Genomic DNA, 24,286 nt, shown 5'->3' with positions numbered 1-24,286 from the left:
ACACGGCCTAGTTGCTCCGTGGCATATGGGATCCTCCCGGACCAGTGTTATTTTTTTGCGAAGAAGGTTAAATAATGTATTTTAGCCCATTTTCAACAATGGTGCCATTTTGGTTTAGTAGTTTGGAAAAATAGTTTAAACTCAATTTTATGCCTGAAATCTTTATGAATGAAAAGATTAAACATTTTTAAATTCCCATAGAAATTTAGAAGAAAATATATTAAGAGCTGTGGATATGATTTCTTATCTACATTTTTCAAAGTATGTTTCCTGGAACCATATGAAAAGAAGGACTTACCTATGTGTTTGGCAAACCTTGTGCTAAATAAAACTAAACCAGTTTCTTTACTGGAGGGCTTACCAGAGCCTTTAAAATGCTAACCTGTTTTGTGAATCTTTAAACATATGGTTACTCAAAGCTATTTCACAGTAGAACCCTTCATTTTTATTTTCCTCATGAAAAAGCATCTTTCAGAATTAGTGTCATATAAAACATATTTTGGGAAAGACAGGTCATTTGGGCAGACTTGGTCATTTGGACCAACTCTTTTTCTGAGGACAACTAGAAATCCTAGGCAGAGTATTTTTTTAAATCTGCTTGAAAGCATTTCAGAGCTAATAAGATAATGAGGAATTACTGGCTCAAGATCCAGGGAATGACAAAGACAGAGACTCAGAGAGGTGAACCCAGCATTTATGGCTGCTTTTCCTAGGTGGTAGTGGCCACTTCCACAGTGGATTGCTTAAAGAAGCTGAGTATAATAGCCTCAGAGACATAGGGAGACAGAGGGATCAAAGTTCAGGGCCCACGGAGAATTGGGAGGGCCTAGTATATTCTTCTCACTTTGGATTGAGTCCCCAAAAGGCTGGACCCTAGAAGTAGCATGAATCAGAGGTTATCAGTCCCTCATAGTAGATACATCTCCTATTTGCATCATCCCACTTCTTGAAGTTAGATTGTGGTGATATATTGTTAGGGTCCCCAGGATGCCTGGGAAGGCAAATACTCTTTAGAAAAATAATATAAGGGTAAAACACCATCCCAGGCCTTATTATTTGTACTTGACATACCAGCAGATTACTAACTAGGCACAGTCAGGAGCAGTACAACATAAATGAAAGCCTGCAGAAAAAAATGGACAGTAGAACCTGCCTCCTGGGAACTCCAGAACTTGGAGTTATTAGGCACAGACTTTGACTTTAACATAACAATATTTACTGTACCAGGAAGATACAAAAATAGATTAAGAATTTTGGCAGAGAACTGGAAACTTTAAAAATTGACATTTTAGACTAAAAAAAGTAATAGTATTAAGAACTGACTGGATGGGTTTAATAAATTAGACAAAGCAAAAGTGAGAATTGGTGAACTAAAAGATAGGAACAATATTCAGAATTTTTGAGACATAAAAGAATGGGTAATTCAAAAGAAGAGTAAGACCTAAAGGATACAGCGAGAAGGTCTAACATACTTAAAATTGGAGTCCCAGAGGCAAAAAGAGAGAAAATTGGCCAGAAGTGGTATTTGAAGAGATAATCACAGAATTTTCCAAACCTGACAAAACACATCAAGCCATAGATTCAAGAAGCCCTTTAGAACCCATGTGGGATACAGGTAAAGCTGTGCTTTAAGAGAAATTTAAGTCTTAATGTGCATGAGAACACAGACATTTCACAAAAGAAGCTATCCAGGTGTCTAATAAATGTGTGAAAAGATGCTTGATTCAGTAATCAAGGAAATGCAAAATTAAAACCACAGACAGCATTAGGTACCCACCAGAACGGCTAAAGCAAAATAGATAATACCAGGTGTTAACAAGGGTATGGAAAAGCCCAAACTCTCATACACTGATGATGGCAGTACAGATTGGTGCAGTCATTTTGACATTATCTACTAAAGTTGTAAATATGTGTATTCCATGACCCAGCATTTTCTCTCATACTTATATGCTAGAGAAATGCATATATGCACCATGAGCACCAAGAGATATGTAAAAGAATGTGCGTGGCATTATTTGTTACAGCCAGCATGTAGAAATAATTCAGATTTCTGTCAGTAGTAGAGTGGATGAATATGTGATAGTACCTTTATGTGAAGTAATACTGTACTGCAATGAAAATGAAGGAACTATAGCAGTAATCAACAACATGGATGAATTTCACCAAACTAATACAAATGAAAGAAGATAGATGCCAATACTAAATGATTCTATCTACATAAAGTTTGAAAAGCAGATGAGCAAAGCTATAGTTTTAAGGATGTCTGTGTAGGTAGATGGTAAAACTATAAAAAACATGAAGTTACTGTAAAAGTCATGATATATGCCACTTTGGTAGGTGGAACAATAGGAGTATTTTGGGGTTATAGAAACTAGCAATATTCTTTGGGGTTCTATGGTTACATGGTTCATATGATAAATCCTTGATCTTTTAAGTTTTTGTTTTGTACACCTTTCTGTATATGTATTAAAAGTTTTTAAAATAAATATAATACTTTGATATAAAAAAGTAATTATAATCACAAATGTGGAGGCACTTTTAAAACTATGAGAATGTAATGTACATTGTAGTTATACTATTAATTCTGAAATCTAGAGAGAAAAAAGTTCACACACACATACATTCACACTCACAAAGATTTGGCAGCCTTTTGAATCTTTGAACATTATTGTCTGCATTGGCAGCTAGATATGCAGCTTCATCTTGAGATCATGAAGCGAGTCAGTATAAAAGGACAGGCCAACAAGCTGAGGATGGCAAAGTGGAAAGCTGGAAAGACTGTGGGTCCTCTGTGTTGAGCTGTTGAAGGCACTGAGCCTGCAACCACTTTTCCCCAAGTTTTATGTGAGATAATAGATTTTTCTCATTCTTAAGAGAAAAAGTGAAATAAAATACAGGCCACATCTAGGGGAATATTTGATAAATGAATAGGCATTTAATGTACTTAAATGTACAATCCAAAAAAGAAACCCAACTAGTATTTTAAAAATTGAAAAGCATGTTCATCGTTGATAGTAATCATGAGATTCAAATAAAAATGCAAAAAAAAAAACAACCCCACCTAGTAATTGCCAACTATTACCACTTTTTGTTGTGACATGGAAAGCTGATGAAGGTGGGTGAAACTGATGATCTGGTTATGTGTTTATGGAATTGGAAATTAGTAACAGTCGTTCTGGAAAGTTTTTGACAAGATGTTTCAGTAGTCATAAAAACCTGTTTTCCTCTAAGCCTAGTAATCCCATTTTTAGGAATCTCTCCTAAAGAAATCAATCAGACTATGTAAAGGTTCACTGCAACTTTATTTATAGTAGGGAATAATAGGAAAATATCAACATATTCAACAGTATAAAAATAAAGTAAATTAAAAATTTCAACTGAATTCCAATTTTTAGTTGATTTAAAACTATGCAAGGGCTTCCCTGGTGGCGCAGTGGTTGAGAGTCCGCCTGCCGATGCAGGGGACATGGGTTCGTGCCCCGGTCCGGGAAGATCCCACATGCCGCGGAGCAGCTGGGCCCGTGAGCCATGGCCGCTGAGCCTGCGCGTCCGGAGCCTGTGCTCCGCAACGGGAGAGGCCACAACAGTGAGAGGCCCGCATACCGCAAAAACAAAACAAAAACAAACAAACAAAAAAAACTATGCAAAAAATATACACATGGAAGATAAAAGGAAAAGAAATCCAAAATGATTATAATAGTTATGTTAGAATAGTGGAAGTATGTGATTTCCCTCCTGTTTTCTAGTTTCTGAACTTTCTGTGATGCTATATTGATATGGTACATCTACAGTCATAAAATTATTATAGTAAATTAGAGCATTCATTTGTTCTTTTCCTTGTAAAGTGATTTTTTGTATTTTATCTATGTTATTGTCCAAATAAAACCTGCTAGTTTTGTATGTATTGTAAATTGTATATATCTTTCATGGAGGCAATCTGCTTATTGCTTATGGTTTACTAGGTAAATTTCTCTACTGAGAATTTACATTTAATACTCAGATAATACTGTAATTCAGATGACTTTGGGAACTCTTTTTAACTTTGGGCCTCTTTTCAAAGATCAAGCATAATGTAAAATTGCCCAAATCCAGCAGTTTAACTTTTTAAAAAACATGTTGAGAAAGAGAAAAAAATACACTGGACTAGAAAGAGCTCAACAAGCTCTTGGAGTTGATATGGGTTGAGTGAAGGTAATAAGGATTTGCGTTATAGCAGAGGCAGTGGCAGTTAAAAAGAAGAGATGGGTAAGGAGAAAGGCAGTATAAAGAAAGAATAGCAAAGCTTGATAGCTCTGTGAAAGTGGGGATGGACGTGATGGAGGATGACAGTAGTACAGGTGTTTAAAACAGGTTGAGTTTGAAATGACAGCAGCATATCTGGGGAACAGTGCCCACCAGATAGTTGCATGTGGACTGGAAATTAGGAGACACAAAGCAGAACTACAGATTTAAGAGTCATACTGAGGCAGTGGTTGAAGCCATGGGGATACATGAAGTCTCTGAAAGAGAAGGAGACCCGTAGCCTCTTTGGGGCTGTGTACGTAGGAAGGATTGAGAGGGAATACAGAAGAACCAGGATCTCATGATTGTTTTAGATCATAAGTTTCTAATGGACAGAATCCATGTTGTTCATCATATAGGAATTTCCACTGAGTCAAGTAAATACGTCATCAGTGATTTTAAAACCTATGGTCTTTTTAAATTTTAGAAACCTCATTCACTTCTTTGTACAAATGACATAATTTTATAGAGTTTTAAAGTATATTTTTATTTATTTACCTATTTATTGAATAATCAGCTGAAAGTTTGTCAGATTTTATGAAAAAATTGTCAAATATGATAAAATTAATTCTTGAACCTTGCTTTGGATGAATTTTTCAGAATCTTTTGAGATTTTCAAAATCCTTTGTATGTCAGTTCAACTTCTCAAATAGATGCATAGTAATAGCCCTAAAAGAGTAGTATTAAGAACATGGGAGTGCTTTCCAGCTGCTTCAGTGCAGTATTTCAGATGATACGATATTCTGAAATAGAAGCCAGATTGATATAATTGAATGACTTGCCTTAGAGCTGTAGGACCATAATTAAGATCAGCTTTGTCAAGTTTCTGGAAGCATTAGTATGCAGTTTGCTCGAAAGCATTTTTGTCACATTTGTGTCAGGGCATAAGTTATCATAAAGCTTGAAAACACATTTTAACAAAAGTCACATTAAATTGGGTTTATTCATTTAGATTCAGTACTTTATTCCTAAATTTGTACTCTGTGACAAGATGAGTTATATCCTTAAAGTATATACCTCAAAAGTCTATCCCAACAATATCTTCATTTTTGTCATGAAAATTGAACAGGAGGTAAGAAGGCACACATTAGGCAGTATATCACTACACTCCACAAAATAACAAATGGTGCACATAAGATTATCTTGTTTCAATCTGGCAAGTTACCAAACTCTTACATCAGCCTGTAATCGTCTGCCGCAGACTCTGACTTTATACTCAGAAATATCGTGCATTTAGGTCCCCTTTCATTCTTGTAATTTGATTCTCATGGGTTACTATGGTACCACGTCTAGCTGAAAAGCATCATAGATTCCACATGGGAAAAGCACATTAGTGCTTCTTGATAATGCGTTTTTCTAAATTACACCTTTGCATCATCTTATAATGTATTTGAGAGGAAATACTGCTTTATCCTTCAGATTTGGGTGCAAATCAAGTAAATAAGAATCTTCTATATATTATCAGAGAAATTAAGAACACACATTCATGCCATTATTTAAGAGAAGCACTTTTAATTTGTACTTACATTCTACTGGTTTCTGTTAAACCTTCAGGTTTTTGTATAAAATTATTTGATGAGCATTTTATATCCAGATGACTTGCTTAGCAGCTACCTCTGCCCAATTCATGGATGAGCTCTGCTCCACAGGGGATGGCCTAGTGCAGAGCTTGTTTTTTTAACAGCACTGCTTTCTGAAGCTTAACAGAGTGCAGGAAATTGCTTTCTGGAGTGTGGAAAAGAGATTCAGCCCAGATTTAATACATACCCCTTCAAGATAATGGAAGCAGAATGCAGGGAATAACCTCATAAGGTTAACTGAAGTATCAGTCCCCACAACAAAATTAAATCACATAATGAATTAAAAATGGTAGGTCACTTGGTAAAAGTTTTGGAGAAAGCAAGAGGAATTGGGTGAGAGTAACTTGGAGGGAGAAAGAAGCACTGATCATCTGGAATCCCAACATTTTGAATGACAAGTGCTGAAGAGATACAGGCCAGTACGCACCTCACTTCTCTGTTTTCCTTGTCCCTTGAAAATGTTCTGGTTAGGATCCAACAAAGTTGATTATATCACATTAGCAAAACATTAATTTTTAGTTTCTCATATAAATAATTCACCTAAATAACATATCTTTTCAAACTCTAATATAAGCAAATATACTGAAGCATTCATTTCCTTCAGCAGAACTTCAAGAACTTAATCTCTTTCTAGTTACATTTTTTAATTTTAGAATTTACATATCTATTCATCAATTGAGCCTATTCGTTACATATTCTGTTCCTGAGAATGTTATAAACTGCCAAACACTATGTGGATTTTAGTGGGTTTAAATATTTCTCTTCCATTCAAGAAACTTTCATAGAATTAAAATGATCTGATAGCCCAGTACAGAAGCTCTTAAACTGAAAAATATGTGCAGAGTACATAACTGGGTTTTGTCATGAACTCATTGCAGTGCTCATTGTACTATATTTCACGTCTTAGACTAGTCTTCTCAGGGTGAGATTTTAGGAAGGTTTTAGGCCAGTGTTAAGCACACAGCAGATACTCAGTTTTGGTTAGTCCCTGCATGTATTTAACACAGACATGTATATACATTTGTAATATCTGGTGTCTGGAGGATTCTTTTTTTTTTAAATTTATTTATTTTTGGCTGCATTGGGTCTTCGTTGCTGCACGTGGGCTTTCTCTAGTTGCGGTGAGCGGGAGCTACTCTTCGTTGCGGTGCATGGGCTGCTCCTTGCAGTGGCTTCTCTTGTTGCAGAGTACAGGCTCTAGGCACACGGGCTTCAGTAGTTGTGGCACATGGGCTCACTAGTTGTGGCTCATGGGCTGTAGAGCACAGGCTCAGTAGTTGTGGCGCTTGGGCTTAGCTGCTCCGCGGCATGTGGGATCTTCCTGGACCAGGGCTCGAACCCATGTCCCCTGCATTGGCAGGCAGATTCCTAACCGCTGCGCCACCAGGGAAGTCCTTTTTGGAGGATTCTAAAGTTGTCTTTTTTGCTTTATACTGGAAGGAAAAGAACAGAATAAATACAAGTGCCCTTTCCTTGTGACAGTTGCTGAAGCCATGGACTCTGTGCTTATCTGCCCCACCATTCCTTAGTCACACTTTGTTCATTCATGTTTTAGTGTATTTTTCTCACATTTATTCATAATGCCTGCCTTCTATTATCTTTTGCCCTTTCAGACTGCTTAAATAGTTGATCCCACAAAGTCTTCCCTAATTAAAAGCCCACATGCCTGTATCAGTGCTTTGCTTTCTATTTCCTTGTAAATTTTTTGTGGTTACATTTCATTGTGTTGCCCATATCTTAAGTATAATTTTGACATAACAACATGTCTCTCTGGTGTATGCCTGTTCTTGCTAACTAGGTGAAAAGCTGCTTGAAGACCATGTAGGGTTTTTTTTTTTAATCCCTTCCTATAACCTCCTCACTGCATAGTTCTCTACACCTAATAGACATTTAAAAGTTTAATTCTAAATTAGGTAGTTTTGTGTTGTAAAGGTAGTTTTGTGTTGTTTGATTTTAGATGGTTGCTATTATTGATGTGTGAATGCTGAGTCACACCCAGAGAATTCAAGAGGCCTCTTCAGCCCTCCAGGAACTTGTAGTTCACTATTCTGAATATTTTGTTTCTGGTCAGCTTGTAATAAACACTAGGAGTGGAATTCTTAAGCCAACAAAGTTTTCTTTTATTCGGTGCCCTTAAATTAACATCTATATACTGTAATAGAGTAGAGTTAGGTACTAAGCACTATTCAAAATAGAATAATAGTAAAGCATTCATGGAATTAAGTCTCTGTTGCTAAAAGTATACCATAAACATGGTAAACTTAATTTTTTATGTTTTGGTTATTATAAAGCTGATGATTATTTTTAAAATATGGAATAGTAGAGTGACCTATGCTGTATTTTTTATGGGCAGTTAACACTACATCTTAAATTTAGTAATTAAATTTTCACAAAATATTTTTAAAATATATCATTTAGTTAACGTTTTCTGTTCTCACCTGCTTTATTTAAGATTTACTTAGAAATCAAAATAGTATACGTAGCCTCTGTTTTATAAACAAACATTTATGTTCCCGTATATTGTTACTTTACTTTGTTTTTGATTTATGACATTATCTCCACCATTGAACTGTAAGCTGATGAATAGTAATAGGATACTATCAGTTGCAACTGACAGAAAACTACCTTAATTAGGCTTAAATAGTATAGGGTATTTACTAACTTATATGTAACTGAAAAGAGCAAGAAGTGGTATAGACGATAAGCATGGTAGGGCTTTTACTTCATTTATTTTCAGTTCTCCTTTCTCTGTCAGCTTTTTTCTCATTCTGACTTTCTTCTGAGTCTCAAAATGGCTTGAGAATAAAATGCCTCCCCAGTCACATTTTGAGGAATGCAGCAAGGAGCCTTTCTCACTACCATATAGCAACTGCTTTACCTAGGTTCTGATCACTGTGGTGAGGGAGAATGCCGTATACTCATTGGCTTGGGCCTAAGTCAAATGCCCATCAACAAGCCAGTCTGCGGCAAGGGGGATTGAAGTGGAGTCAGCCCCACCCAAACCACATGGCTACACATGAGGAGGACTAGAATGACTGCAGTATCCATGAAAATAGGGATGATCCCTTACATTAATTTTCTATCTCAACTGGTGCCCAAAAGTACTGTGTATATACAATAGAACCTATACCACACTGTATCTTTTTCCTTATTTCCTCTCTAAGAAAGATAGACAATTCTTTAGGGAAAGTTAAAAAGTAGGAATTAGTTGATTGAAGTCAGATAAATAACAAATACTTAAAGAAGACCTTAATGGTAGCTAAAGAACAGAACAGGTACAGGTAGAGCCATAAGGAAGAAGTACTTGGTGAAAATAAGGCATTAGAGCTGAGTGCTTAATAAGCTTCAGTTAAGGAGATGCCCTGATACCTAGTTCTGTGCCCAGAACTTAGTAGGAGTGCCTTTGTTGTCATGAGAATGAATGAATAGGCTGGTCTCAGGCATCTTCTTATATATCCCCATTATCTTGGTCCCCAGTTGGAGATGCCCCATTAGAAACATATTTTGTGTTTTAAGTTTCTGTCAGCAGATCCAAGCAGTAAGACTGGAAACAAGTGGCATTAGTCTTAAACTTTATATGTATTTCAGACTTGCTTCACTCTCTTTGCTTATTTTTAAAATATTCAAAGATGACATGGTTAGATATTCATGAGTTTTATTATAAAATTCACTTGAAACTGGGACTGGGGAAAACTTGCATCATATTTGTACCAGAGTATTTTAATGACTTGTTTCATGTTAATGAATGGTATTTCTTTTTTCCAGGGAATGGATTTGTAAATTCAAGAGCTTCTCCAAATTTGATTGGAACTACTGGTGCAAATAGTTTAGGCAAAGTTATGCCTACAAAGTCTCCCCCTCCTCCAGGTGGTGGCAGTCTTGGAATGAACAGTCGAAAACCAGATCTTCGAGTTGTCATCCCCCCTTCAAGCAAGGGCATGATGCCTCCACTGGTACGTTAAAGCTTTCTTCAATTTCATTCTTTAAAACATGTATTTTATACATAGTGTATATTCTCCTTTGCAATTTACTGTACTTCCATAGACTCTAGACCTTTTCCTAATGAGTATTTCTATTTGAAATTAGCATTTGAAGAGACAAGTCTATTTTAAATACACAGAAATCAGATTATGAAAAATCAGGAAATAAATCTACCTAATGGTTATTTAAAATTATAGCTAAATGTGGAGAAGTTATTATGTTAATTTTAATTTACCAAACTGGAATCTTTGCTTAGAGATCTCATCCTCAATTTGATAAATTAAACCTGACTTAAGTACTTCTTCTCTGTGCTCTGCATACTTTCAGTAATTTTTTCACATACTTTTCTGTAAGAGAAATACTAAATTATTTGTTAGAAAATTCTACATACCAAAGAGAACTATTGTAGAATAGGAAAGAATGCATAAAAACTTGGATGAGTTGTTCTCATAATTTTTGTTTATTCCTTCTCAAATAACCTTCCCATTTAATTCTTATAAGAATACAGGTCTGCCCACCCCAGCCCTTAACAATGTTCCAGCCTCATTTGCTTTTGAATCCTGTGTTTATAAGAAGAGAAAAATATGTCTATCCCACTTAGCTTTCTATAGAAAAAAGTTAGAATATATATGCAAGTTTTAAAACCAGTCTGATTTTAGCTACTGTTTGACTACTAACAATCAATGTGATGTGTCAGTTGGTCCTCCTACTATGCAGCTGCTAAACTGGCCATATGATTGTTAGCTAAGTGAAAGTAATGCTATCAGGCTCTAGATAATAATTCTACATTGTATAATGATTTATAGATTCCCAAACATCTTTATATGCATTGTATCATTTGATTCTCAAACAGTGATCTTGGCAGGTAAGATAAGGAAACCAAGGGAAGGTTAGTACTGGTCCAAGGTAGCACAAAAGAGAGCCAGAACCAAAACCCTTTAAGTCAAAAAACAAAGTGCTTTTTCATTCAGAGATACAGAAAACTGGAAACTTGCTCCCAGCCTTACACTGAAAAATTGTTGGACAAACAATTTCATAGTTTTCCTTGAACACATTGTAGTGCTGAGATTTCAGGGCAACCAACTGGCCCAGACTCTAGGGAGAGACATATACTGCAGGGAGAGGACATTGGAGCACTGACTTTATCTGGGCAAGGCACAGATAATAAGAGTTAAGCTAGGGTGATTGGTGAATTGCTGGAGGCGAAGTGTTCACTGGCAGGACTCTGTAAAACCCCTGGGACTGCTATGTAGGGAGAGTCTTAAGCCCTCTTGCAGGCTTTTTCTCCATGAACCCCACTGGGTGCTCACAGAAAAAATTGGGAATATCCTGAAAAAGTCTCCTCTGTGGTGTACAACGGGAAGAGAGGGGAAGAGCAGCCACTGCAGTAGGGGCAAAAAGTTTTGCCTGGGACCTTTTCCCCTTTCACTCCTATGGAACAGAAGTCTTAATCTGTGAGGAGATGAATGACATAAATGGTCATCCTTAGGTATTGGTGAATTCCCATTGTATCTGGGGAAATGGAAAAGGAAAACTCAGTCCATGGTGGAGGAGCAGGAACAATGTCATGAACATAACAGAATTTCTGAGAAGGCTGCAGCCTGAGGCATAGCACAAAGGGGAAGGCTTAAAACTGAAAATGAGCAGTCTTTGGGGAAAAAACAAGTAAACAAAAAACCTCTAGCCAGCCAATCTTCCATTCCCACCAGAGGGATTTGAGGCCTGTGGTGGATACACGGAGGGTAACCATAGCAACAGTGAAGCTCAAACCCAGCCCAGTTCTTAATTAAATTAACTCAAACTCTGCACTAAAGGCCTAGCAGGAGGAAAGACCTGCTACAGGTCTTCATGTCAGTAGGAATTACCCAAACTGAAGTATAAAGAGAAGAGTCAAAACAAAAAAAAACAGAACAAAGCCTCTAATATTTATGGGGCTTTTTCAGATGATTTAACATGTTTATAACTAGAATTCCAAAAAGAGAAGAGAGAGAGAACAGAGCAGAAGAAATGTGTTTGAAGAAATAATAACCAACACCAAACACACACACACTCAGACTGCTAAAAGCAGAAGACAAAGAGGAAAATCGTAAAGGCATCCAGGGAAAAGAGACATAAATATACAGAGGAATGAAGATAAGAATTTATACCATACTTCTTTTCAGAAACTATGCAAGCTACAAAACAGTGGAGTAATCTAAAGTGCTGAAATTAAAACAAAACCCAAAAAACTTTCAACCTAGAATTCTGTACCCAGCAAAAATATCTTTCAAGAAATGAAAGAGAAATAAAGACATTCTCAAAAATAAATAGTGGGAATTTATTGCCAGCAGACATACTCTACAAGAAATGTTAAAGGATTTCCTTTGGAAGAAGGAATACGCTACCAGCAAAGTCTTGGGTCTATACAAAGAAATAAATAACAATGGAAATGGAATAAATGAAGATAAAATAAAATTCATTTTGTCCTTCATTTGATAAACTTTAATTTTAGAACAGTTATAAATTTATACAAAGATTGCAAAGGTAGTACAGAAAGTTCCCATATGCTGCACACCCAATTTTTCCTGCTGTTAACATCTTACATTAGTATGGTACATTTGTTACAACTGATGAACCCATATTGATACATTATTATTAACTAAAGTCTACACTTTATTAGAATACCCTTAGTTGTTAACCCCATGTCTTTTTCTGTTCTGGAATCCAATCCAGGAATACAACATTGCATTTAGTAGTCATGTCTCTTCAGGCTCTTCTTGGCTGTGATAGTTTCTCTAAGACTTTACTTTAATGACCTTGACAGTTCTGAGTATTGGTCAGATATGTTGAAGAATGTACCTAAATTGTGTTTTTTCTGATGTTTTTCTCATGATTAGACCGGTGTTATGTGTTTGGGGGAGGAAGGCTGTGGAACTGAAGTGCTGTTTTCATCACATTATAACAAGGGTACATACTATCAACATGACTGTTGGTCACTTTGGTCATCTTGCTGGTGTAGTATTTCACTGGCTACTCTTTTCCCCCTTCCCATACTGTCCTCTGTGGAAGGAATTCACTGTGCAAGGCCCACACCTAAGGAGGAGTGGGGGTTATTCTCCTACCTCCTTGAGGGCAGACTATCTACATACATTATTTGTAGTTCTTCTGCACAGGTGACTTATCTGTTCTCTCTCATTTATTTAATCACTTATTTATAGCGAATATTAATATGGACTCGTGGACATTTATTTTATACTTTGGGTTATAATAATACTAAATTCTGTTAATATATGATTCTATCAATACCAATATTAGTTTATCCTGTTGCTCAAATTTTTCCAGCTTTAGCTGTTGAGGACTGTTCAAATGGTTCCTGTGCCCCTTTTATGTACCCTCATCTTTGTGGGGTTCTTTTGGCAGGGAGGAAAGTGGGGGTTACTATTTTATTTTCTGGTTACTACAGAATGCTCCAGGCTCATCTTGTGTATTTCATGCCCCAGTCCTGGAATCAGGCATTTCTCTGAGGAACCTTGGTTCCTTTTATTGGAGAATGATATTAGAAACCAAGATCTGGGTGTTTTCCCTCTTCTTACTTGCCCCAAAAGATAATTGGCTTTCTAAAGCAAAAATAGTGGCAATGACTTCTGTGTTTATAGCATATGTAAAAATAAAATGACGGCAGAGGGATTAGAAATATACTGTTGTAGGTCTTTACACATGATGAGGTGTATATTTGAAGGTGAACTCCAATTAACTGAAGATGTATATTGTAAACCCTAGTACAGCTATAGGAAATAAAAAGAGGTATAAATAAGTCAATAGAGGAGATAAAACAGAAACATAAAATATGCTCCAGTAGTCCAAGAAATGGGAGAAAAAGAGAATAATAAAGAACAGATGGAACAAATGAAATACAGCTAGCAAGATTATAGAGTTTTAATCCAACTATACAAGAAAACGTGGTCATAAACATCAGTTAAAAGACAAAATGTCAGATTGGTTAAAACAGGAAGATCATACAGTACACTGTCTATAAGAACCCCACTTTAAATATAAAGACATAGGTAAAAGGATGGAAAAAAATATACCATGCAAACATTAACCAAAAGAAAGCTAGTGTAGCCATATTAATTTCAGGCAATGTAGACTTCACAATAAGGAATATTATCAAGGATAAAGAAGGATATTACATAGTCCATATTCCAAGAAATAAGTATCTTTAATGTGTATGCGCCTAACAGCACACCTTCAAGATACATAAAGCAAAAATTGATACAACCAAAAGGTGGAAGAGAAAAATCCACAATTGTAGTTGGAACCTTCAACACTCTTCTCTCAGTAATTGATAGAACAAGTAGGCAGAAATATCAGTTAGGGGTTTAGGTGACCTGAGCAATATTCAACCAACCTGACGTAAGAGACAGTTATAGAACACTTCACTTCACATAGCAGAACACACATTCTTCTTAAGGGCACTTGGTACATTCAGCAATTTAGACCATATCCTGTGCCATAAAACAAACCTTAGCAAATTTCAATCATACAAATTACAGTCTCTGAGCATAATAAAATCAATAACAGGAAGACAACAGGAAAATCTCCACATATAGAAATTAAATAACATACTTTTAAATAACTCATGGATGTAAGAGGAAATCTCAAGGGAAAATTTGAAATATATATATATATATATATATATATAGCATATCAGAATTTTAGGGACCACCTAGGGTAGCATTGAGAGGGGAAATTCATAGCATTAAACATTTATATTAGAAAAGACGATGTTCCTAAATCGGTAAGCTTTTACTTTAAGAAACTAGGGAAAGAAGACTTAACCCAAAGGAACCAGAAGAAAAGAAAAAAATGAGGAGCAGAAATTAACAAAACTTAAAACATAAAGACTGTAGAGAAAAGGAATCAAACCAAAGGCTGTTTTTTAAGATCAATAAAACTGCTAAATTTCTAGCCAAGGTTACTGAAGAAAAAGAGAAGAACACAAGTTATCAATATTAAGAATGAAAGAGGTTACATAACCCAAAAGACACTAAAAGATACTGCAAACGATTATTGTACAGAAGATAAGCTACAGAATAATACTACAAACAATTATTGTATAACAGCTAATCTAAAAACAAAACAACACTACAACTTAAAAAGGGGGCAAGGGGAATACTACAAACAACTCTATTCTAATAGATTTGATAGTTTAGATGATATGGGTAAATTCTTTGAAAAATACAAATTACCAAAGAATTTTCAGACTCACTGAAGAAGAAATAGTTAACCTAAATAGTAAGTATCTATTAAAGAAACTGAATTCCTAGTTTTAAAACCTTCCCCCAAAAAACTCCAAATGCAGAGAGCTTTACTGCCAAATTCTGCCAAACATTTAAGAAGAAATGATATCAATTCTACATAATTTCTTTCAGAATAGAGGCAAGGAGGGAACACCTTTTCTTTTTTTTTAAGATTTAATTTTATTTATTTATTTATTTTGGCTGCATTGGGTTGCTGCACGTAGGCTTTCTCTAGTTTTGGCAAGGGGGGGGCTACTCTTTGTTGCGGTGCACGGGCTTCTCCTTGCGGTGGCTTCTCTTGTTGTGGAGCACGGTCTCTAGACCAGCAGGCTCAGTAGTTGTGGCTCACGGGCTCTAGAGCACAGGCTCAGTAGTTGTGGCGCACAGGCTTAGTTGCTTCATGGCATGTGGGATCTTCCCAGACCAGGGATCGAATCCGTGTCCCCTGCATTGGCAGGCGGATTCTTATCCACTGCACCACGAGGGAAGTCTCAGGAGGGAACACCTTTCAACTCATTGTATTAGACCAGCATTACTCTAATACAAATCAGAATAAGACATTACAAAAAAAGTATAAGCCAGTATCCCTCATGAACTCTAGACATAAAGTCCTCAACAAATATTAGTTTATTAGTAAATAAATTCATCAGTATACTAGAAAGGATAATATATTAAGACCAAGTGGGTTTCATTTCAGGAATACAAGGCTGATTCTAAATTTGAAAATTCATCAATATAATTTACCATGTTAACAGAATTCAACTTTTATTCATAATAAAAGTAACTTTCATCAAACTAGGAGAAGAAAGGAAGTTTTTAACCTAATAAAGAGTATTTCCAGAAATTCTACAACTAGTATACCTAATAAGGGGGAAACAGTCTTTTGGTAAAATAATATTAGGAACTAGACAGTGTTGTTTATTCTCACCACTCATATCCAACACTGTACTGGAAGTCCTAGATGAAACAGTAAGGCAATAAAAATAAATACAATGTATACACACTGGGAAGAAAGAAATTAAAGTGCCTCTGTTCACAGAAGATAGTATTTATGTAGAAAAGCATAAAAGAACCTACAAAAAAACTTCCAGTGAACAATTGGAATATGAAATTTTAAAATACCATTTAAATATTACTCAAAAAATGCCTACAAATCTCACCAAACATTTGCATGATTTTCATGCTAAAATTACAAAACATTGTTGAAAGAAATCAAAGAGCCAAATGAATAGAGAGAGATACCATATTAATGGGTTTGAAGACTCAATTTTGTCAAGATGTCACTTCTTCCTAAATTGGTCAACAGATTAAACACAGCAAGGTTTTTTGTAGATATCAACAAGCCAATTCTAAAATATGTATGGAAAGGCAAAGGAACTACACTGGCCAAAACAATTTTGAAAGAGAACAAAATAGGAAGACTAAGACTAACTGGTTTCAATACCTACAATAAAGCTACAATAATAATGTGTGATACTGGCAAAAAGATGAGCACATAGGTCAAAGAACAAAACAGAGAGCCCAGAAAATAGACCCACACAAATATATTCAGTTGGTTCTTTACAAAGGTAGTAAGGCAATTCAGTGGAGTAAGGATAGTCAGTACAACTAATGGGGCTGCAGCAATTTAGCATCCATATGCAAAAACAGAACCTCGATGTGTAATTCATGGCTTATACAAAAATTAACTCAAAATGTATTATAGATCCAAATGTAAAACACAAAACTCTGAAACTTCTAGAAGAAAACATTGGAGAATTACAACATCAAAAGCATGATCCATAAAGAAAAAATTGATATATTGCTATTTAACAAAATTTAAGTTTCACTCCATGAAAAGGCCCTGTTCAGAGAATAAAAAGACAATCTACAGATAAGGAGAGAATATTTGCAAAATCACCTATCTAGTAAAAGATTTTTATCCAGAATGACACAACTACACACCTGTTAGAATGACTAAAATTACAAAAACAAAACCAAAAAACTAAAAATGCCAAGTTCTGGTGAGGATGCAGAGCAACAAGAATTCTCATGTATTCCTGCTTGGAATTCAAAATGGTACAGCTACTTTGGAAAACAGTTTGGCAACTTCTTATAAAGTTAAATATATACTTGTCATACAACCCAACGATTCTGCTCCTAGAGTATTTACTCAAGTGAATTGAAAACCATGCTTATATAAAAAACTTATATTTTTCATAATCTCCCAAAAGTGAGAACAACCCAGATGTCCTTCCAGCAGATAAATGGGTATACACACTCTGGTACATCCATACAAAAGAATATTGCTCAGTAATACAAAAGGGATGAAGTATTTATTCACAACAATATAAATGAATCTTAAATGAATCTTGCTAATTGAAAGAAGCCAGATCCCAAAGACTACATAGTATATATATGATTACATTTATATTTCATAATGGAAAATGCAAAACAGATAAGTGGTTGCCAGGGGTGGGGAGAGGAGTTGAATACAAAAGGGGTAGTATAAGGGAATTTTTGAGGGGATGGAACTATCTGTGATACTGTACTGTTAGATACATTAATCTATGCTTTTGTTAAAACCTACAAAACTGTAAAATACAAAGAGTGATTTTTTTTTTACTATATTCCATTAAAAAAAGTCAACCAGGATTCCAGGGGAACCCAAGATGAAATACAGACCATGATACGTGAATATAATATTATTACAAATGAGTGATATGATGATACTGAAGGGGATGAGGAAGAAAGAGCTGCTCTAAATAACTTTGGAAACTGTTCTGACTGGATACCATAAGTACGGAGACCAAAAAAAATTGCATGAAATCACGGTGCTCAAGATGGTAAATTTGTTACACACATACACACCCTTAAACAAGCAACTACTATACATTGTAGATAAAGAAAGCCAGGTTTCTTGAGAAAAAAACTTACAATTAAGCAGTGTGGGTGGGGAAGGCTATAAAGAACCCTGTTTTTCAGGGTTGTAGTTGGAGGTTTCAGTATGAACTTTTTTTTTTAACATATATACAGATAGATAGATAGACAGATAGATAGATACAGAGATAGATGTTGTATACACATGAATTCGTATACATCATATATTTCCTAGCTGTAACTGCTGAGAGGGTCTTAAAACAATGACACCTGGTAACTGAGCACACCTCGCACTCAGATCGTAGTTTCTAAACACCATTCTCCAATAAAAAGAATCAAGACTCCTTGGAGAAGTGATTGATTGTAGAGCTAGGGTCAGGAAAATACACAGTGAGCCAAAGGTGCCAGAGTATAAGGAAATGTATGTCAAAAGTCAGAGGAACCCAACCTTTCAGAGGAGCTCCCAGTGGCCAGATCTAGAACAATTTAAGCAACAAAATAAATAACAATATTATTGGATTATAACACAAGAAGAATAAAAGAATTAAAAATACTGAGACTGTTACTAAGTAATTGATTGAATAAATGGAGAAGGGACAACTCTTCCTTAGAGAAGAATTCTAATTAATACAGGTAGAAAGAATGAGAGAAATGGCAAATCATCATTATTAACACCACAGTGCAGACCTTGAAGGCAAAGTCAATGGATGAATGCTAAAATTAGCAAAAATTTAAGGAGAAATGGGGTATTTAATAAATCTCAGAATGTCTCTCCCCAAATAATCATTGATTACAAAAAGAAAAATAGTGATTTTATAGTGGAGAATCCTGGAAGACACTACCTTAACCAGAAGATCAAGGTTAACATCACTGGTAATGGGATGACATGCGTCTTTTGATACCATGTGCTAAGAGAATCACGTCACCCCTGGTGGTCTACCAAAAGTCCATGCTGTCTGTCTAACTGAGAAAATATCAGACAGACCCAAACTGAAGGATGATCTCCAAGGTACCTGACCAGTACTCTTCCAAAGTTGTCAAAGTCAGTTATGAAAAACAAGGAAAGACTGAGGGAACTGTGGAGACCAGTGGAGACTAAGGATACATGACAGCTAAAGGCATGTGAGATGCAGGATCTGATCCAGGACCAGAAAAAAGACATTCATGAAAAGACTGAAACCCAAGGAAAGTCTATAGCTTTGGTTACTACTACATGCAATTTTGACAACTGCATCTTGTTTCTTCATGGTGTTAACTTTGGGGGCAACTGGATGAGGTGTGTGGTGGTGTGCTCTCTTTGCAGCTGCTCTCTAAGCCTAAAACTATTTCAGAATACAAAGTTAAAAATACATACATAGAGGCACAGTTGATTATGGAAGATTCTCACAAGAATAACATTTCAGAGACAGCACCTAAATCTGCTTCAACAGTTCAGGGAGCTCATATTTCTCATATTCGTCAACAGCTGTGTGGCTGACAGGGTCTTGGCGCACTGGCCTGAGCCTCGGAGGTGGGAGAGCCGAGTTCAGGACATTGGACCATCAGAGACCTCCTGGCCCCATGTAATATCAATCAGCGAGCGCTCTCCCAGAGATTACCGTCTCAACACTAAGACCCAGCTCCACCCAACAGCCAGCAAGCTCCCGTGCTGGACGCCTCATGCCAAACAACTAGCAAGACAGAAACACAACATCACCCATTAGCAGAGAGGCTGCCTAAAATCATACTAATTTCACAGACACCCCAAAACACACCACTGGACGCAGCCCTGCCCACCAGAAAGACAAGATCCAGCCCCACCCACTAGAACACAGGCACTAGTCCCCTCCACCAGGAAGCCTACACAAGCCACTGAAGCAACCTCACCCACTGGGGACAGACACCAAAAACAATGGGAACTACGAACCTGCAGCCTGCAAAAAGGAGACCCCAAACACAGTACGTTAAACAAAAAGAGAAGACAGAGAAGTACGCAGCACATGAAGGAGCAAGGTAAAAACCCACCAGACCAAACAAATGAAGAGAAAATAGACAGTATTCCTGAAAAAGAATTCAGAATGATGATAGTAAAGATGATCCAATCTCTTGGATACAAGAGAAAATACAAGAAACGTTTAACAAGGACCTAGAGGAACTAAAGAGCCCACAAACAACGATGAACAACACAAGAAATGAAATTTAAAATTCTCTAGAAGGAATCAATAGCAGAATAACTGAGGCAGAAGAACGGATAAGTGACCTGAAAGATAAAATAGTGGAAATAACTACCACAGAGCAGAATAAAGAAAAAAGAATGAAAAGAATTGAGGACAGTCTCAGAGACCTCAGGGACCATATTAAATGCACCAACATTCGAATTATAGGGGTCCCAGAAGTAGAAGAGAAAAAGAAAGGGTCTGAGAAAATATGTGAAGAGATTATAGTTAAAAACTTCCCTAACATGGGAAAGGCAATAGTCAATCAAGTCCAGGAAGCGCAGAGAGTCCCATACAGGATAAATCCAAGGAGAAACACGCCAAGACACATATTAATCAAAGTATCAAAATTTAAATACAAAGAAAAATATTAAAAGCAGCAAGGGAAAAGCAACAAATAACATACAAAGGAATCCCCATAAGGTTAACAGCTCTTTCAACAGAAATTCTGCAAGCCAGAAAGGAGTGGCAGAATGTAATTAAAGTGATGAAAGGAAAAAACCTACAACCAAGATTACTCTACCCAGCAAAGATCTCATTCAGATTTGACAGAGAAATTAAAACCTTTACAGACAAGTAAAAGTTAAGAGAATTCAGCACCACCAAACCAGCTTTACAATAAATGCTGAAGGAACTTCTCTAGGCAGGAAACACGAATGAAGGAAAAAAACCTTCGAAAACAAACCCAAAACAATTAAGAAAATGGTAATAGGAACATACATATCGATAATTACCTTAAATGTAAATGGATTAAATGCTCCAATCAAAAGACATAGACTGGCTGAATGGATACAAAAACAAGACCCATATATATGCTGTCTACAAGAGACCCACTTCAGACCAAGGGACACATACAGACTGAAAGTGAGGGATGGAAAAAGAAATTCCATGCAAATGGAAATCAAAAGAAAGCTGGAGTAGCAATTCTCATATCAGACAAAACAGACTTTAAAATAAAGACTATTACAAGAGACAGAGAAGGACACTACATACTGATCAAGGGATCAATCCAAGAAGAAGATATAACAATTATAAATATTTATGGACCCGACATAGGAGCACCTCAATACAGAAGGCAAATGCTAACAGCCATAAAAGGGGAAATCGACAGTAACACAATCATAGCAGGGGACTTTACACCCCACTTTCACCAATGGACAGCTGATCCAAACAGAAAATAAATAAGGAAACACAAGCTTTAAATGTCACATAGATAAGATAGCCTTAAGTGATATTTATAGGACATTCCATCCAAAAACAACAGAACACAATTTCTTCTCAAGTGCTCATGGAACATTCTCCAGGCTAGATCATATCTTGGGTCACAAATCAAGCCTCGGTAAATTTAAGAAAATTGAAATCATAACAAGTATCTTTTCTGACCACAATGCTATGAGACTAGATATCAATTACAGGAAAAAAACTAAAAAATGCAAACACATGGAGGCTAAACAGTACTCTACTAAATAACCAAGAGATCACTGAAGAAAACAAAGAGAAATCAAAAAATACCTAGAAACAAATGATGATGAAAACAGAACCCAAAACCTATGGGATGCAGCAAAAGCAAAAGCAGTTCTAAGAGGGAAGTTTATAGCAATTTAATCCTACTTCAAGATACAAGAAAAATCTTAAATAAACAACCTAACCTTACACCTAAAGCAATTAGAGAAAGAAGAACAAAAAACCCCAAAGTTAGCAGAAGGAAAGAAATCATAAAGATCAGATCAGAAATCAATGAAAAAGAAATAAGGAAACAATAACGAAGATCAACAAAACTAAAAGCTGGTTCTTTGAGAAGATAAACAAAATTGATAAACCATTAGCCAGACTCATCAAGAAAAAGGAGAAGACTTAAATCAACAGAATTAGAAATGAAAAAGAAGTAACAACTGACACTGTAGAAATACAAAGGATCATGAGGGATTACTACAAGCAACTATATGCCAATAAAATGGACAACCTGAAGAAATGCACAAATTCTTACAAAAGCACAACCTTCCAAGGCTGAACCAGGAAGAAATAGAAAATATAAACAGACCAATCATAAGCAGTGAAATTGAAACTGTGATTAAAAGTCTGCCAGCAAACCAAAGCACAGGACCAGATGGGTTCACAGGTGAATTCTATCAAACATTCAAAGAAGAGCAAACACCTATCCTTCTCAAACTCTTGGAAAATATAGCAGAGGGAGGAACACTCCCAAACTCATTCTATGAGGCCACTATCACCCTGATACTAAAAGCAGACAAAGATATCACAAAAAAAGAAAACTACAGGCCAATATATGATGAACATAGATGCAAAACTCCTCAACAAAACACTAGCAAACAGAACCCAACAGCACATTAAATGGATCATACCCAACGATCAAGTTGGGTCTATCCCAGGAATGCAAGGATTCTTCAATATATGCAAATCAATCAATGTGATACACCATATTAACAAATTGAAGGCTAAAAACCATATGATCATCTCAGTAGATGCAGAAAAAGCTTTCAACAAAATTCAACACCCATTTATGATAAAAACTCTCTAGAAAGTAGGCATAGAGGGAACCTACCTCAACATAATAAAGGCCGTATATGACAAACCCACAGCCAACATCGTTCTCAGTGGTGAAAAACAGAAACCATTTCCTCTAAGACAAGGTTGAACCCTCTCACCACTGTTATTCAACATAGTTTTGGAAGTTTTAGCCACAGCAGTCCGAGGAGAAAAAGAAATAAAAGGAATCCAAATCGGAAAAGAAGTAAAACTGTCAGTGTTTGCAGATGACATGATACTATACATAGAGAATCCTAAAGATGCTACCAGAAAACTACGAGAGCTAATCAACGAATTTGGTAAAGTAGCAGGATACAAAATTAATGCACAGAAATTTCCTGCATTTCTATACACTCACGATGAAAAATCTGAAAGAGAAATTAAGGAAACACTCCCATTTACCACTGCAACAAAAAGAATAAAATACCTAGGAATAAACCTACCTAAGGAGACAAAAGACTTGTATGCGGAAAACTATAAGATACTGATGAAAAATTAAAGATGATACAAACAGATGGAGAGATATACCATGGTCTTGGATTGGAAGAATCAACATTGTGAAAATGACTATACTACCCAAAGCAATCTACAGATTCAGTGCAATCCCTGTCAAACTACCAATGGCATTTTTCACGGAACTAGAACAAAAAATTTCACAATTTGTATGGAAACACAAAAGACCCTGAATAGCCAAAGCAATCTTGAGGAAAAAAAACGGAGCTGGAGGAATCAGGCTCCCGGACTTCAGACTATACTACAAAGCTACAGTAATCAAGACAGATGGTACTGGCACAAAAATAGAAATACAGATAAATGGAACAGCATAGAAAGCCCAGAGATTAAACCCACACACATATGGTCACCTTATTTTGATGAAGGAGGCAAGAATATACAGTGGAGAAAAGACAGTCTCTTCAATAAGTGGTGCTGGGAAAACTGGACAGCTACGTGTAAAAGAATGAAATTAGAACACTCCCTAACACTGTATACAAAAATAAACTCAAAATGGATTAAAGACCTAAATGTAAGGCCAGACACTATCAAACTCTTAGAGGAAAACATAGGCAGAAAACTCTATGACATAAATCACAGAAAGATCCTTTTTGACCCACCTCCTAGAGAAATGGAAATAAAAACAAGCAAATGGGACCTAATGAAATTTAAAAGCTTTTGCACAGCAAAGAAAACCATAAACAAGATGAAAAGACCACCCTCAGAATGGGAGCAATATTTGCAAATGAAGCAACAAAGGATTAATCTCCAAAATGTACAAGCAATTCATGCAGCTCAATATCAAAAAAACAACCCAATCCAAAAATGGGCAGAAGACCTAAAATAGACATTTCTCCAAAGAAGATATATAGATTGTCAACAAACACATGAAAGGATGCTCAACATCACTAATCATCAGAGAAATGCAATTCAAAACCACAATGAGGTATCACCTCACACCAGTCAGAATAGCCATCATCAAAAAATCTACAGACAATAAATGCTGGAGAGGGTGTGGAGAAAAGGGAACCCTCTTGTGCTGTTGGTGGGAATGTAATTGATATAGCCACTA

General features: G+C 36.1%; 1 protein-coding gene across 5 annotated transcripts in view; it reads left to right on the top strand.

Moving 5' to 3' along the window:
- MEF2A (myocyte enhancer factor 2A) overlaps positions 1 to 24,286 on the top strand; it is a 170,271-nt gene that overhangs the window by 130,588 nt on the left and 15,397 nt on the right. For all 5 annotated transcript variants that reach the window (XM_081228555.1, XM_081228559.1, XM_081228557.1 and 2 more), the window contains one exon: positions 9,627 to 9,814. In XM_081228555.1, coding sequence (XP_081084681.1) covers positions 9,627 to 9,814 — 188 coding nt within the window. The remainder of the gene's footprint in view (positions 1 to 9,626; positions 9,815 to 24,286) is intronic.

Source organism: Mesoplodon bidens, assembly GCF_964165515.1.
Source record: "Mesoplodon bidens genome assembly, chromosome: 3".
Taxonomy (NCBI): Eukaryota; Metazoa; Chordata; class Mammalia; order Artiodactyla; family Ziphiidae; genus Mesoplodon; species Mesoplodon bidens.
This window is presented reverse-complemented; position numbering and strand designations above follow the sequence as displayed.